We start from the raw sequence: 15,238 nt of genomic DNA, 5'->3' as shown, positions 1-15,238 counted from the left end.
CAACATTCTCAAAATTCTGAGGAACAACATTCTGAAAATGAACAGGTGCATAAAGGCATAGAAGATATAATTCAAAGGCAGTAAATCTAAAGACGTTTAGTCTCTCATTGATCGAGAAAGCCACCTGCGCTAGTAAAGAAGGCACTGTCCCAAGCCAAACTTTGGCGCAAGTAGCTTGGTCTTGCTGGCACAAAATCATGACAAGATAGCTTCTGTCCCTCTTGCTGGAGCTTTTCCAGTGGTGTGCTTTCAATTTCTTGAGACGGTTGAGACTCTGGCGACTTGAAGCCCTCATGCTTATTTGGATTATCATATCTTACTGAAAGAGTCAATTTTTTCAATGGCCTTTATGTCAGGGGAGAGAAGAGAGTTTGAAATCGAATGAGTGGATAAAAGATGTTTTAATTGGCGATCTCTACAACTGCTGATGTACTTATGTTATTACATTTTGATTTCAGTTACTTGTGACATATGCATAGAGGGTGAGCACTTCAGCTCAAATGTCCTAGACTACTACTCATAGTCATCAACTATATCTATTCTCAATTCCCTTACATAAATACATAAAACCATTGCAACTATTGATTCCTTTGCTATACATGCGGCACATAGATTACACAGTTGAATTGCACTATTCTCAGAGAGCAAGTAATGAGAAGTATAACTTTTAGTGCTAAATTTAATGCATATGTGCAACATAAGACCAAGACACAGACAATATCTCCACTCGACAATAGCTCCACTCGACAATAGCTTTACAAAAAGAACACGAAAAATGTGTCCATTAGTGGTTGCAGATTCTAAAATGATGAAGACAGATCCTGACAACTTTTTTTCAAAGTTTGGGTAATACAAAGATTATGATTTCTTGTATTTTCCCTCTTAAAGGCCTCAGCTTGTTCAACTTAAAGCACTCTATGCAGGGTCCAAAAAATTTATAGACCCTGAAAATTACATTATATTAGTTTATGTGGAGGGACAAAGGGGGGAAAGGGGAGGGGAGGGGACACAAATCATTGTTGAAATGACCTTGTCCTTCATCAGATTATAGAGAAGAACAGAGTGAACGTGACAAAATCAAGATTTTGTTAATCATGATTGACCTCCATTGAAAGATGCATTAAGCCCATTTGAACCAATAGCATGGGGTCAACAAGAATATGAATAATCGATCTCCCAGTAGTGAAATAGATCAAGGAAAACGGAAGTAAACGTTTATTTCCATCTTTTTTCCTTCTCCCAAAATGCAGATATTCCACATAAACAGAGAGATCAAAACAAGAGTGCATCATGATATTGCCCCAAGATTGTAACTTTATAACCCCTTCCAGCTATAAAGAACTATCCCACACCAGAATTGTCTCCAGGTTAATGCTCAAAATTTAAGCTCAATTCGATCAAGAAAGCGTTACTTCGAGCAGTAGTTTCACAAGAAAAGGTGAAAATTGGCAAGACCCAATTCAACAAATCCGAAGATGCATTCAAGTTCATCAATACAGCGATATCAATTTTGAAGTCCAAGAACATGAACAAAAAGGGACAAGACTATCAAGAAAATAATGAAAGGAGTAAAAAATTAACCTGAGAGGCGAATACATTGGTCTTCAAGAGAATCAAAATAATCAGAATTGATGAGAAGATCATCATCCTCCTCTGTAATATCGATAAGCTTTTCACCTTCAAGATCGCCATATATGAAACTAAGCTCCTGCTTCACTATTCCACTTTCCATTTTGCAGCTTCACTCACTCAACCGCATCTGCAATCACCATGCACGCATGCATGCCTAAATTTGGCTTGGTCTTGAACTTCAAAGTACCAAGAGCACTTGTATACGAATTCACAATATATTCTGGTGGTGCTGGAGCGTTAAGCTTTTGTGATGATGGGGGAAATATACGTTGAAATGCCGGGATTTGAATTTTTGATGAAATATTGGCAGATTTTCTTTCTCACTTTGGCAATTAATGGGGGGTTTTAAAAAATAATCATTGATTACAAATAACTATTTCGAAACGGTCGCCAAGGCGCCTGAGGTTTAATTACCTAAACCCAATTATGGAAATCATAATAAACTCTTTTTGGTTATTGAGATTTGCTAAAAAGGATACTTTGCAAAAGGGATAAAAGAAATTTAAAAAAAAAAATTATAAGTTCCAACACTATAAATTTATGATGTTCGTTTGTATCGGCTGTTTTAATCCTCTAGTGAGAAGGTGCATTAGATGAATGATTAATGCAGGGATTAAAATTTCAATAGTTATAGAAGTGCAGGGTATGAAGGTATAACGTAGAGGGGTGGAACTTAACAGACTCTTGTTGTAATTGTAATTTGCAACTTTCAGTAGATAAAATCATAATAGTTATATTAGCACAAATGGCTTATATTTTACGAAAATTGGTTCAGGGATTTGATTTTTTTTTTTTCTGTCTTTTAACACTAGTCTGTAAAATACAAATAGAAGAGGAGATTGAAGTAAGAAGATAACCAAATTGAACGAGCAATACTAGGATGGTATTCCGTTTATATGTATTAAGTTAACATTAAGGGTCCGTTTGTTTCGGGTGAAAATATTTTCCAGGAAAATATTTTCCTAATTTCCCGTGTTTGGTTACACAAAAGTTACTGAAAACATTTTCCTATGTAAAATATTTTCACCCATCTTATGGAAAACAACTTCCCTTCCAAATTTACTGAAGTTGTTTTCCGGAATGCATGCATTCCGCCTGTAGTATGTTCCAAACTTACTGAAAACATCTTGTAGTATGTTCTTTTTTTTTTAGTGTAAACAGGAGAACTCGAACCCAAGACCTCTTCCTTACACTCCCTCCCCCGTACCACCCAACCCAACCCTCCCCTAGTATATTCAAAATTAAAAAAAAAAAAAACCTCATCCTGCTCATCCTATGCTAGTAATTAATAATGTATAATAGGGACATTCTTTTTTAGAGAAACTTTCAACAGTGAGAGTGCAAGATATATGTCACAATATGCATTGCATGTGATTGATATTTGACACTAAATGGCCAGCAATTTGTTTATTGCTTGAGGAGATATTTTTTATTCATATATACATTTCTCCAAGATTTTTTAAAGTTAAACAATGAGATAAATTTTCTTATTTTGCATGGAAAGAAGTATGTAATTATAATGTGTAGAAAGTAAAGATAGAGATAAAAGTGAAAATATTTCAAAAGTTAAACAAACACCAGAAAAATGAAGTAAGAAAATATTTTCAATAAACTAACCAAACACCTGAAAATGATGAAAGGGAAATGATTTTCATGGAAAATTACTTCCACGAAAATTTTTTCCCAAGGAAAACATTTTACTTCCAACCAAACAGACCCTAAATGGAAAAGGTGCAACTCTTTACAGGTGAAACCTAACACCAAAGTTGTGGGTGGCAAGTGGCAACTACAAACTATACAGAGATCCTGAGGAGAAGGGTTGGTGTTATTGGCAATGTGGAAACCGTTTGATCTTCCTAACCAATACAACCATTTGATCATGAATTTCAACTTTTAGGGGACTTATGTTTTCAGGGTGTCCATTCACAGTGATGTAACCATCGATCGCTTGGACGTGGTAAGATGATAGCACAAGTAAGATTAATGAAAGACTAGTTGCTATAAAATTTGGCATGGCAACGGAAGAGGGAGGAAGTAACAGGGCGGGGCGGGGACGGAGGGAATTTTTCTCTCCCGTTTTAAATGGGGCGAGGGACGGTATCCCCATCCCGTCCCCCATTTCAATTTATTAATATAAATAAATATATTATATTATATTATATTATAATAATAATAATAAATTTAAAATATTTGGCAACTAAGCATAGCCTTTATCTCCAAATTCCTAATTGATATTTGGCACAAATATGTTACGCGTCCTATGAGTATTCTCAAATATTATTTATACAATTCAATTGAATTTCTTAATTTCTTGACGTTTTATTTCAACGCTTTTCTTGTTTTATTTTTCTTTTTTCAGTTTTTTCAGTTTCATATTTAATTTTATTCTTTGAATTTAGTTTTGATCTTTTAAATAAAAACTTCCACCCAAAAAAAACCAAATTATCTCTCGCGGACACCCGTGGGAGAAGCAGGGCGGGGATTGCACTTGTGGCTTGTTCTGACTTGACTGCTCAAGTGGTGTGGCCTTTACCATTCATATATGTATCAAGTAGTAAATGAAAAACAGCAGGAAGTTTACCGAGGTACAAGTTGCAGTTCATCAAATGTCCTCGAGGGGCTGAATACTTGGAGGGGATGGATATCATATCATCCTACCTTTGATTGTTGGCCGCTATGATAAACAAAGGTAGCAGCCAGCGTCTTTCCACGGTTGTATCTGGATTACCATACCAAGTCCCGACTCCTGAAGTCCTTTTTATTTAGTTCATGCCATGCTTCGTTTTCTATCACTTTCCAGTTGACCTGATTGCGAATGCATGTTTTCACTTTTCATCCCTTGTTTCGCTTTTCCTACGTCGATCAATCGCAATTGGAATATAAATTAACACCAAAAATACCAATTATTACCTTTAGAATTTGATGAACGACAAGCCAAATCTGTGGAATATTTACGACAAATAATTTGTTAACCAATGATGTAGTATAGAAAATTGGAACTATAGGGTAACAGAGAGAAGCCGAAGAAGAGGAAGACGAGAAATAAGGTACGTTAAGTGTTCCGAACCCCCACAATGGTAATTAATGCACACGAATAGGGTTGAATGACAATCTAATTTCCCGATACTTGAATTGAATTCAGTTTGATAAGAGATCGTTGGGCTTGTTTTGCCGATTACTTGCCATGCATGAACAAGATACAAAATCAGAAAAAATTTCAAATTCAGCCTTCAGCTCAATAAATTTGAAATTTTGTATTTGGAATTTATGTGCCAAATAAACAAGCAATAGTTGCAGTTGAACTTGAAAAAAAAAAATAAAACAAAGGACATTTCAACCTTGAACGCAATTTCAAGTTTGTTATCACAAATAAACAAAACTTATCGGCAGCAGTGCTCAACACAACTGGGGTCGTTTATGCCTCTACTGGTTAACATTTAGGAGTACAGATTGCACGCTAGTACCATCAAGGGTGGAAGATCTCAAGGCTCCAACAAAAATTGGCACTACATCTTTCCGGCTCAGAATCCACATCAAAAGAAGATTTAAGCTGCAGATACTGTTACTAGGAAGGTCTCTCATACTGCAACTATCACCAGGAAATTTTAAGCTGCAGATGCACCCAAAAGTTGATGGTGGCAGCAGCCCAAAAAAGAAATAGAAGTGAACGAGAAACGCAGAAAAAAGCATCAAATATAAGCTTATGTGAGCAGCTTTTGCTTATTACCTTAGGAAAAACAAATGTTCAGTAACAAAGCGCCTCTCACTAGGGTAGAAGATGTACAACAGGCAAAACGAAAAAGAAGGAAAGTGTAAAACAGCACATTATGTTACAGTTTGATGACACCCGGTTGGAGGAAGTTTGCTAGTCATCCAACATAAAGACCACATTATTCTTCTTAACAAAGTTATGTGTTGTGTGGTCGACCACCTGAAAAAGAGCAAGTAACATCACATTCTTGAAGAAAGGCTATTTTGAATACAACAAAATGCAGATGCACACATAGCATAAGTTAAATACACAACCACAAAACTTATCTGGACTAACAAGCCTTTGAGAATGGCTTGCTTAACAAATTAATGCTGATGGGCAAAGATGACGAAAAAATTTCTCCTAAGATTCACAGTGCCCTGGTCCAAATAAAATATATATACTTATTGCTAAACTGAACCTATAATTAGATCTAGCCTCTTAACTATTTAGCAGCATTTATTTACAAGAAAATATTTTGATTCAGTAAGTTGAAAACTCTAGAGCAAAGCAAGATCATAGGATTAGATGAGAGAGATCAATAGCCCTCTTTGCTTTAGCATGGCATGTATTGACTTCCACAATGTTGTAAAGAACTTGTACAGAGAGAACTTTTGGTCGCTGAACATGTTGCTCTCATCAACTTCTGAGAGAAAGAATGGTTCTTCTTCTCATTTATCAATTACCCCCACTAGTGATTCATTGATGCTCTAGCCAGCATTGCACAACTAACATTTAACGTACTTAACCCCAAGGGAAATGATGAAAACAGAAAGCGACAGGAGTAGAAAAGCTTTAAGAAGATTAAATGGTTTAAGATTCACACAGCCAAGATTATCTTCCACTCTTTGCCACGAAAGCAACACTTACGTCATTTTAGATCAATTTACCTTTTCTCTCTAGCTGATTATTAGAGTTATGAAGAATGTTCACTATTCTTAGTGGTACACTAATTTGTGTCTGGGAAACTTTTTGGATGAGCACTACTACATCTTTTGTTTGACTGTAGAACCTATATGTTTCGATCCAGCTTTTACTCCAAGGTGCATAATGGTCAAGACATCAGATATAACTCTAGCATGTTTTTATTATTATTTTTTTTTAAGTTTTGAACCTGACAAATAAAGTGAAGATGGTGCTATCTTTTCCTCAGCAAATAGCTGAACCCCATTGACACCTTCAATCCAAGCTTTCTCTTATGATTCGTCCATATAGTAATGGCATCTTAAAATTGCAAAGAAACTAAAGATGTCTATTCCAACATTTGCCATGCCTTGGAGTCTCTGACATAATCACTTCCACAATCAAGTCTATCAAGTTTCACAGTACAGTATGAAGGAAGCCAGATTGTTGGACTGAATCTCATTACACACCCCCAAGACCAAGTATATCATACTAGGATTGACAACATCAATTTAAACTATAGTGAATTGAAGAGAATGCCAAGTAATTGACAGAAATCACAAAAAGAAAAAGCAGTATAAATCGACTGACTTAAAAAATTGCTTACATTGGTGTTGCTGAGTTCTAGGTTGTAAAAGTCCATTGCATCTTGCTTAAACAGAGGCCCTGCGTGCCACGTACCACGATTCAACTTCAGAAACTTAGCACCTGAAATTCTGAAGGCACGCACATCATCAACAAAGGGAGGAACATGGTAATGGCCGCAATGTGATTGTATAACGTCCACCCCTGTTGTGCCCTTAATTTCACTTGGATCGACAATTGATGGTTTAGCAACTCCAAGATACCAGACATTGCCACCAATTGAACCCAAACACTGGGTGACATTAGCATGATGGGTTATGTTGGAAAACTTGAGAGCCCTATCTTCAAGATGCATAATATAAAACCTGGAAAAGTAGGCATACATAGAAAGCACGAATAAAAGAAGTTACTTTGTCCAGTTGAAAAGAGCAAAATATCTGGTGTATGAAAAATGGTTCTTATCGTGGTGCCAATTTTTGTTAGGTGTCATAGCATGAAAGAGGAAATTTGGACTCCTCAATTGATTATTGTGTACCCATGAAAAGTTAAGCATGCTTGACACTCACCCAAATTGTCTCGTTTAAAAGCCTAGCTCCCTGTCAGTAAGAAGGCGCTAGAAAAATGAAATGAAACATGCAAGCTGCTATTTTTCCATGTCAAGTTTTTTAATAATAGCAAGATAGAATTTAGAAAAAAAAGTGCAGAAATGACCTTGCGCCCTATGTTTGAATGGACTTGTATACTTAATCCTTCGATTAATCAATACAGAAAAACTATCCGTTGCTGAAATTTTATTAACGTAGTACTACAATGCATGCACATAATTGTTATGTTCTTAGGTATTATATCTTCTAAAAACCAAAGAAATTAACACTAGCAATGAAACAGTATGCCAATGAGAAGTCCACTTCACCCAAAAGAAAAGCAAATAAATTTAGCAGAAACCCAAACGAACTCAACGCCCCCAAATAGCTCTCAAGGCAATTTTTTAATACATCAATTAATTATTGCAAATTCACAATTAACATCAAAATCAAACAAGGAGATGGATAGAGAGAGACAGAGACCGGGGAGGGGGAGGGGAAGAGGGAACCTAGGAATCCCACGGGAGAGGTCAAGTTGAGCGTCAGCAGGGCCAAACTCTTCACCATCAGGGCTGGCCTCAATCACTTGGCCGAATTCTTGGAAGGTCTCTGGAGTGGCTTCAATGGGTTTCAGCTTCACCACAGCCGGCGCCGGCTGCGACGTCGTTGAACCGTTGGAAGATTCCATCTTTGGAGCTACGGCTTTAGTACTGCTACTAGTGTAATATTGTGGCAGCAGAAGAGGAAGAACAGCTTACAGTCGAAAAAAGAGGAGGATTTTGGTGGCCCTCACCTCACTCTTTATTCTCCAGGCATCCACAATAATACATGTCACGTCGCATTTCACTATTTTCTTTTTATTATACTCTCATTCAGAATTCTGAATTACATTATAAAAAATATAATAGCATCCACAAGTATATCAAATATTTATTTTAATAATATATAATTCATTTCTTGTAAATAAATAAATTTATTATTTTAAAATTGATTATTTTTAAAACTACTAAAATTCTCATCATAATGACAAAATACTGAAATTTTAAAAATTATGTAAAGAAGTTGAGGACAATGAATAGGGAGTAGGAGATTGCGAGGTGAAATAAAAAAGGTGCCTTGTGTATTTATGGGGAGAAAACTAAAATGTTTGTTGTCAATGTCCATTGTAAAATAGTCAGAAAATGATCATTGTAAACGGTTAGAAAATATTCGTTGTAAAAAAAACAAAATAGAACGTTGTTGTATAGATTCTTTCCCTTGTTATCATCACAGTCGAGTCCTACTTTTAACTCCATTACACGGTGCAAACCTGATGATATGCATAATATATATTACACGGCTCCAATGGGTGTCCTTCCTCTAATATAGAATGATGGATTAGATTATATAAATGTTATGATAGTCGAAAAAAAAAAGGTTCTATGGCACCTCGTTGTAGTTGCTCTTTGCTCTTCCAAGTGAAGTGGCGATGACGGGGATGGTTCCTGTCCAGAGAGTTCTTTTACCGTTCCTGGGAATTCTCGCTCTCATTTTTGGCCATTTTGGATTAATTAATATTTTATTTTTTTGTTCATTGAATCACTTTTCGGAAAAAAAAGGGTGAGTGGTTGAGGTTTTGTTTATAGATAAAAATAAATTTAGTCAAGTCACGAAATGTTTTAGTGTTCAGACTTATTTGATTATACAGTTTAACATTGTGTTGAAGTTTTGAACCAAACTCGAGTCGAATTTGATTAACTTGAGCTTGTTTACCTATGAATTCCAATTTTATGTTAATCAAATCAAGCTCAAATTGAGTTTGATATTTTACCAAACACAAAAAGGCCATTTAGGCTTGATTTGATTAGTTCTTACACTAAACGCGAAATTTTGAATGAGTTCTTATCAATCCGAATGATCGAATGATTGATTATGAATAGTTTGGTTCGCTCTTCAATCCAAATTTTATCGTGATTCTACACTTCTTGTACTCTTTATATATATTTTTTTGTTTTTATCTTCTACTCCTACAATATAGAAAAAGCCTAACCATACCAATGGGTTTGGACGCGACACCATCAAATGGATCTGAAGAAGTAAAGCCCATTACTAGCCAACACCGTTAGACCACATAAGTTTTGTACTCTTTATATGTTAGTGTCACGCATCTATCATATTTTATTTTACATAGTATATTTTTTTAAAAAAAATCAAGAAAGAAAAGAATGAAATTTAAGATTCGAAGAGAACGAAAGAAATTGTGAAATTTAAAAAGCAAAAAAAGACTAGGAACATGACAACTCAACTTAAATAATGACTATCCACACACACACACACCAAAGAAGAATAGATATTGCGTTCAAATAGAAGATTCAAGTTGATGAGAAAAGTGGCACCAATCATCCTTTTGCTTTGTGCTCATCATGTTCACAACTCATCACCCAATGTTAACTTGTCAGAATAAAGGGATTCATAGCCTAATAGGTGATCAAAAAAAGGGTTGATTACATGCCATAACTCAGAAGTCTGGGAATTCCCTGCTGATTTAGATCAATTTAATATTCGAATGAGAAATTTAAGAACTTGCATGTTACCAAATAAATGGTACCCAATAAAAGAGGTAAGAATCATTCATCGTTTCCGCTGTGATCAGTTTTTTACCTGTGCTTTTCTTGTGCCGGTGCAGAAGAATTGGATATGTTTTGCACTTTTCTGGCACACGAATGCTTGGGTCAATAATCTTTCTGCTCCTCCGGTACTTCTTTCGAGTTTAAGCAATCTAACGGAATTTGCTTCCTCAATGAATCAAACCTTGAATCACAGAAAATGAACCCAAACCCCCCTCCAAACCCCTCCTTAAACCCTTCTCAGCTGATCACCACCATCACCAACCTCCTCACCACCCAAAAAAGCCCCTTATCGCCGCCCTCCTCCGCCCTCCTCCGCCCTTATCTCCCCCACCTAACCCCACCGATCCTCCACTCCATTTTCACTTCCCCCACCCTCCTCTCTTCCCACCCCACTTCCCTCCTCTCTTTCTTCAAGCTGGTTCAATCCCACAAGCCCTGCCTCACCCTCCCCCTCCCTTCCCTAATCTCCCTCCTCAATTCCCTCTTCCGCCGCAACAAATTTGCCGATGCCAAGGCCCTCCTCCTTTCCTTCATTTCCTCCGATCACCCCCGCCACAACCTCCACCACCACCTCCTCCACCCCTCCAAATCCCTCCCTCCGCCCAATAATGCCCTTTTAGACACTTCCATTGGCGCCTACTGCCAATGCGGCCACACCCACCTCGCCGCCATGGTTTTCAAGAAGATGAAGCGCCTCCGCCTTCGCCCGAATCTACTCACTCTCAATACCCTCTTGAATTCGCTGGTAAAGTACCCTTCCACCCACTCAGTCCATTTTTGTAAAGAGTTATTGAATGATGCTCTTAAGCTCGGCGTTAAGACAAATACAAATACTTTTAATATCTTGATAAGCGGATATTGTTTGGAATATAAGTTCAGAGATGCTACTATTTTGTTGAATGAAATGAGGGAGTTTGGTTGTGAACCAGATAGTGTGAGTTATAATACGATATTGGATGCCTTAGGTAAGAAGGGGAGGTTGCAAGAGGTTCGTGATTTATTGCTCGATATGAAGAACAGAGGGTTGGTTCCGAATAGGAATACGTATAATATCTTGGTTAATGGGTACTGTAAAATGGGGTGGTTGATGGATGCTGCTAAGATCATTGAGTTGATGACCCAAAATAGTTTGTTGCCTGACATTTGGACCTACAATATGTTGATTAACGGGTTGTGCAATGAGGGAAGGATTAATGAGGCGTTTAAGCTTCGTGACGATATGGAGGGGTTGAAATTGTATCCCGATGTGGTTACTTATAATACTTTGATTAACGGGTGCTTCGAAAATGGAAGAAGTTCTGAGGCTTTTCAGTTGCTTGAGGAGATGAAAGGGAGAGGAGTGAAACTAAATGAGGTTACTCATAATATCGTGGTTAAGTGGTATAGTAATGCAGGGAAGATGCGTGAAGCTAGTGATGTTTTACGTAGGATGGAAGAGGATGGGTTTTCTCCAGATTGTGTAACCTACAACACTTTGATAAGCGGATACTGCAAAGCTGGGAACTTGGCTGAAGCTTTTAGAATAATGAACGAAATGGGTGGTAAAGGTTTGAAAATGGATACTGTGACTCTGAATACTGCTCTTCACTCTCTTTGTCAACAAAGGATGCTTAATGAGGCACGTGACTTACTTAAGAGTGCAGTAAAACGAGGTTATATTGTTGATGAAGTTAGTTATGGCACTCTAATTGTCGGTTACTTTAAAGATGAAAATGTCGACACAGCTCTCAAGCTCTGGAGTGGGATGAAAGAAAAAGGTATTTTTCCCAGCATTATCACATACAACTCTGTGATAGCAGGGCTTTGCAAGACTGGAAAAACTGAACAAGCAATGGGGAAACTCAATGAGCTTTTGGAGAATGGGTTGGTCCCTGATGAAATTACCTACAACACTATTATTCAAGGCTACTGCTGGGAGGGAAATATTGAGAAAGCATTTCTCTTTCACAATAAAATGGTTGAGAAATCATTCAAACCTGGCATCTATACATGCAATATTCTTCTTCGTGGGCTTTGTAGGGAAAGGATGCTTTCAAAAGCTATCAAGCTATTTAACACATGGATATCAAAGGGGAAAGTACTTGATGCAGTAACTTACAACACATTGATAACGGCCTTATGTAAAGAAGGGAGGCTTGATGAGGCATTGGGCCTTGTTGCTGAAATGCAAGAAAAGAAGCTAGAGCCTGACAGTTACACATATAATGCCATTGTTGGTGCATTTGCTGATGTGGGAAGAATAAATGAAGCGAAGGAGCTCCTGCCAAAAATGGCTGAAATGGGAATATCATTTGACCTACCTGCAGCAATAAACAAAGAGCAAGATGCCGCTGGTGAATCATCTGATCAGTTTGATCAAAGTTCTATTGCTACTGCAGAGCAGATAACTGAGCTATGTACTAAAGGGAGATTCAAAGATGCCATGCATATATATGGAGAAATGACTAAGAAGGGTATTGCTGTTCACAGATCTGCATATATTGCCCTAATGAATGGGCTTGTCAAGAGGAGGAAAAGTACACTGAAGTCTGTTTGATTTTTGTTTTGGTGTTGCGTGGCTCATCTCCTTTGCAAACTGGAAAAATATAGTTGGCCATACCAAGTAAGGTTGTTTCTTCCTTCTTTCTTTTTTACTATTAACATGTTCCTTACATTGTGAAGCTTGATATGTTGGTATGTCTATGCTGGTTCATACTGAATATGTGACTTCATTAATAGAGCTAAGCATGATGACACGTTCAAGCAAGCATTAATTGTGTCAAATCTGTATTGATTCCCAACAATCCCATCGAAACTCTTGAAATGTTGTTTGACTATTTCTGATCATGTCTTTCAGCTAGGATGCTTCTGAAGGACTTGTCTATTATGTGTCTCACTAAGTGTTATGCATATCTAAAACATGGACATGAGGTGTAGTCTTGCATTTTGAGGCATAATTGGTAATTAGTGTCAGACAAAAGGATAAATACTGTACGATCTATATTTTGTAGGTATTAGTGATGTTACGGGTTGTAAGAAAAGCAACATTTGGTGATTCCATAAATCCCATTAGCCTTTACCTACATCACAAGGTCCACATGTTAGGCCATCAACACAATTCTGTGTAAGAGTTGTTATACTGCTATTAGGTTGGCAGGTTGATGTGCTTCTTGGATGCGTGCATAACTATCTACTAGTTGACGATGCTTAAGATTCAGGTGAAGTAAATATTTGTTGTTTAGTGTCTGCCATTATCGTCCCTTATATTTGTTCATCTCTGATGCAGCATAACTTGAGATGCTGACCTTTAGATGTTTAGTTTAAAAGTTCTGTCATATGAAGCATGTGCTGCAGTTCCTCTTTTCAATTTTGCCAAGTCCATATGATGACCATCGTACATCAATGTCTTTCTGTTCATAAACACAGGAGAAGCATACTATCTGTTCATGAAATGTACTATTTCTTTAATCTGGAGCACGTGCTGCAACACATCTTTAATCTGAGCAAGTTCATGTGATGATAGTCATGTACATTAATGTTTTTCTTTTCACAGACACAGAAAAGCATGCTATCTGTTTATGAATTGAACAGTTGCTTTGAGAGTTATTTTTACTAATCAAAAGGAAGCATTGTATTTTTCTTTGTAGTTATAAGTTGGAAAGTCTTACACTTTTGACACAGAATAGCAGTTCTAAGTTATTAGAGGTGGCTGTCTGTGTTGCTGCTACATGAGCAAGAGGTTGACTGTGGACATTCTTTCTTCAAGTTCGAGTGTCAGGATGAGCATCTCAAAACTGGTTGGGTTTCATTTTCAACTGCTTCAGGTTGGTTTTATGGTGGCAATCCCATTAGCATTCAGATGTTGTGGTGTTTGATGTGGTAATGCCACTCTGAAGGTGGAATTCCCTTCCCTTTTATGTTAGTGTCTGCTGAGGTGGCAGTTGTCAGTAGCAGTGGAGCAGGTTTATCTAGAGCTGTTATGGAGTATATCCAGTTTGGAAAGCATTGACAAGATTGAGAGAAAACCTTTCCAGGATCTACACAGTAGAATTTACAGGTGTAACTTTGGTCTTACCAGGGAGGTTGTTTTGAGATAAACAGGATTCATGGGCTTTTCCCTGTTGGTCCATTTCATTGCTGATATGATATTGGAGCGAGTGGGTACCCTCTATTTGATTATCAAATATCGTAGGAAAGTTGAAGCTCTAATTGATGCTGTAATTGCGATGCTATTCTCACAGATGATAAGGTAGAAGACAAAGGTTCAGCATACTTGGTGCTTTATGTGAAACAGGTGGATGGGCTGGTGAGAACACAGATCATCTGCGCCCTTATCGGGTCTTGTCTGGTACCTAAAAGCATATAAGATTTTAGGATGGCTTGTGATTGCTGAGTGCTATCAGGAGCTGGATTAGTTTCTATTGTCTGATGCCTAGCTAAGAGCATAAAATTTTGACTTGGTGGTTGTGAGAGGAGACAGAGTTTCCAAAACAGAAAGGCATGGCAGCCTTGCCACTCAAGCTATTTTCTGGACACTTTGTTGGAAAAGAAACTGGAGAGCTATAGTTTTGGCAGTTGTAATATGTAGAGCTGTGGTATGACCCCTGATTTGTTCTGTTCATTACCTTGGAGATCCCTTATTCCATGGATGGTTAGATTATTCTTTTGCACTGCTTTTTGGCAGTTAATTGTATACTTTGTATAGGCATTACTCCTTGTACCAAAACAATATTATCTCGACTACATTTTATCTCTTGTGTTGTCAGAAGTATAGGTGCCCTCATAGAGGTTGCAGAAATTCTTGGCATACCATTGATTCTATGCAGCGACAGGAAAATTCGAAGACTAGCTTAAACTCACTTGTCTCTAAGTCAATCAATCATTAGCTCCTTTATTCTTCTTCTAAACCATATTAAACTTTTTTTTTAAAAATCTTTTCTTCTATGTTAATGCACTTTTTTTAAGTAAAACGCTATTTTATAATGAATTGATACACGAGGAAAAACTGGGCTCAAGACTCTGCTCTTTTACATTTAGCCTTGAATTGATGATGCATATGGTGATCTGAAATGTTTTGCTAGTTCCAGCTATGTATAATCTTGGTGACCCACATGTTGCAGGGAAAGCTAGAACAGCTTGTACGCAAGAACACATGCCCTTTTTGGCCATCAATTTTCGAAGAACTGCACTACTCA

General features: G+C 37.3%; 2 protein-coding genes across 7 annotated transcripts; one reads left to right on the top strand and one right to left on the bottom strand.

Annotated features, from left to right (window-relative positions):
- Positions 1-5,317: 5,317 nt before the first annotated feature.
- Positions 5,318-8,289, bottom strand: LOC113707754 (uncharacterized). The gene is made up of 3 exons (XM_027230066.2): positions 7,965-8,289; positions 6,894-7,236; positions 5,318-5,563 (listed from the first exon to the last, which is right to left on the bottom strand). The coding sequence occupies exons 1-3, from the start codon at positions 8,141-8,143 to the stop codon at positions 5,498-5,500; spliced, it is 588 nt and encodes a 195-aa protein (XP_027085867.1). The 5' UTR covers positions 8,144-8,289; the 3' UTR covers positions 5,318-5,497.
- A 1,463-nt stretch (positions 8,290-9,752) lies between these two features.
- On the top strand, positions 9,753-14,902 carry LOC113707726 (uncharacterized). Of its 6 annotated transcripts, none has more exons than XM_027230024.2 (2): positions 9,753-12,666; positions 13,725-14,902. In XM_027230024.2, the coding sequence occupies exon 1, from the start codon at positions 10,261-10,263 to the stop codon at positions 12,598-12,600; it is 2,340 nt and encodes a 779-aa protein (XP_027085825.2). In that variant the 5' UTR covers positions 9,753-10,260; the 3' UTR covers positions 12,601-12,666; positions 13,725-14,902. The 6 variants fall into 6 exon arrangements, with proteins under 6 accessions (XP_027085825.2, XP_027085822.2, XP_027085824.2 ...); XM_027230021.2 differs by having other exon boundaries at positions 13,691-14,902; XM_027230023.2 differs by having other exon boundaries at positions 9,753-12,671.
- Positions 14,903-15,238: the final 336 nt, after the last annotated feature.

This window comes from Coffea arabica, chromosome 9c (assembly GCF_036785885.1).
Source record: "Coffea arabica cultivar ET-39 chromosome 9c, Coffea Arabica ET-39 HiFi, whole genome shotgun sequence".
Classification (NCBI taxonomy): Eukaryota; Viridiplantae; Streptophyta; class Magnoliopsida; order Gentianales; family Rubiaceae; genus Coffea; species Coffea arabica.
This window is presented reverse-complemented; position numbering and strand designations above follow the sequence as displayed.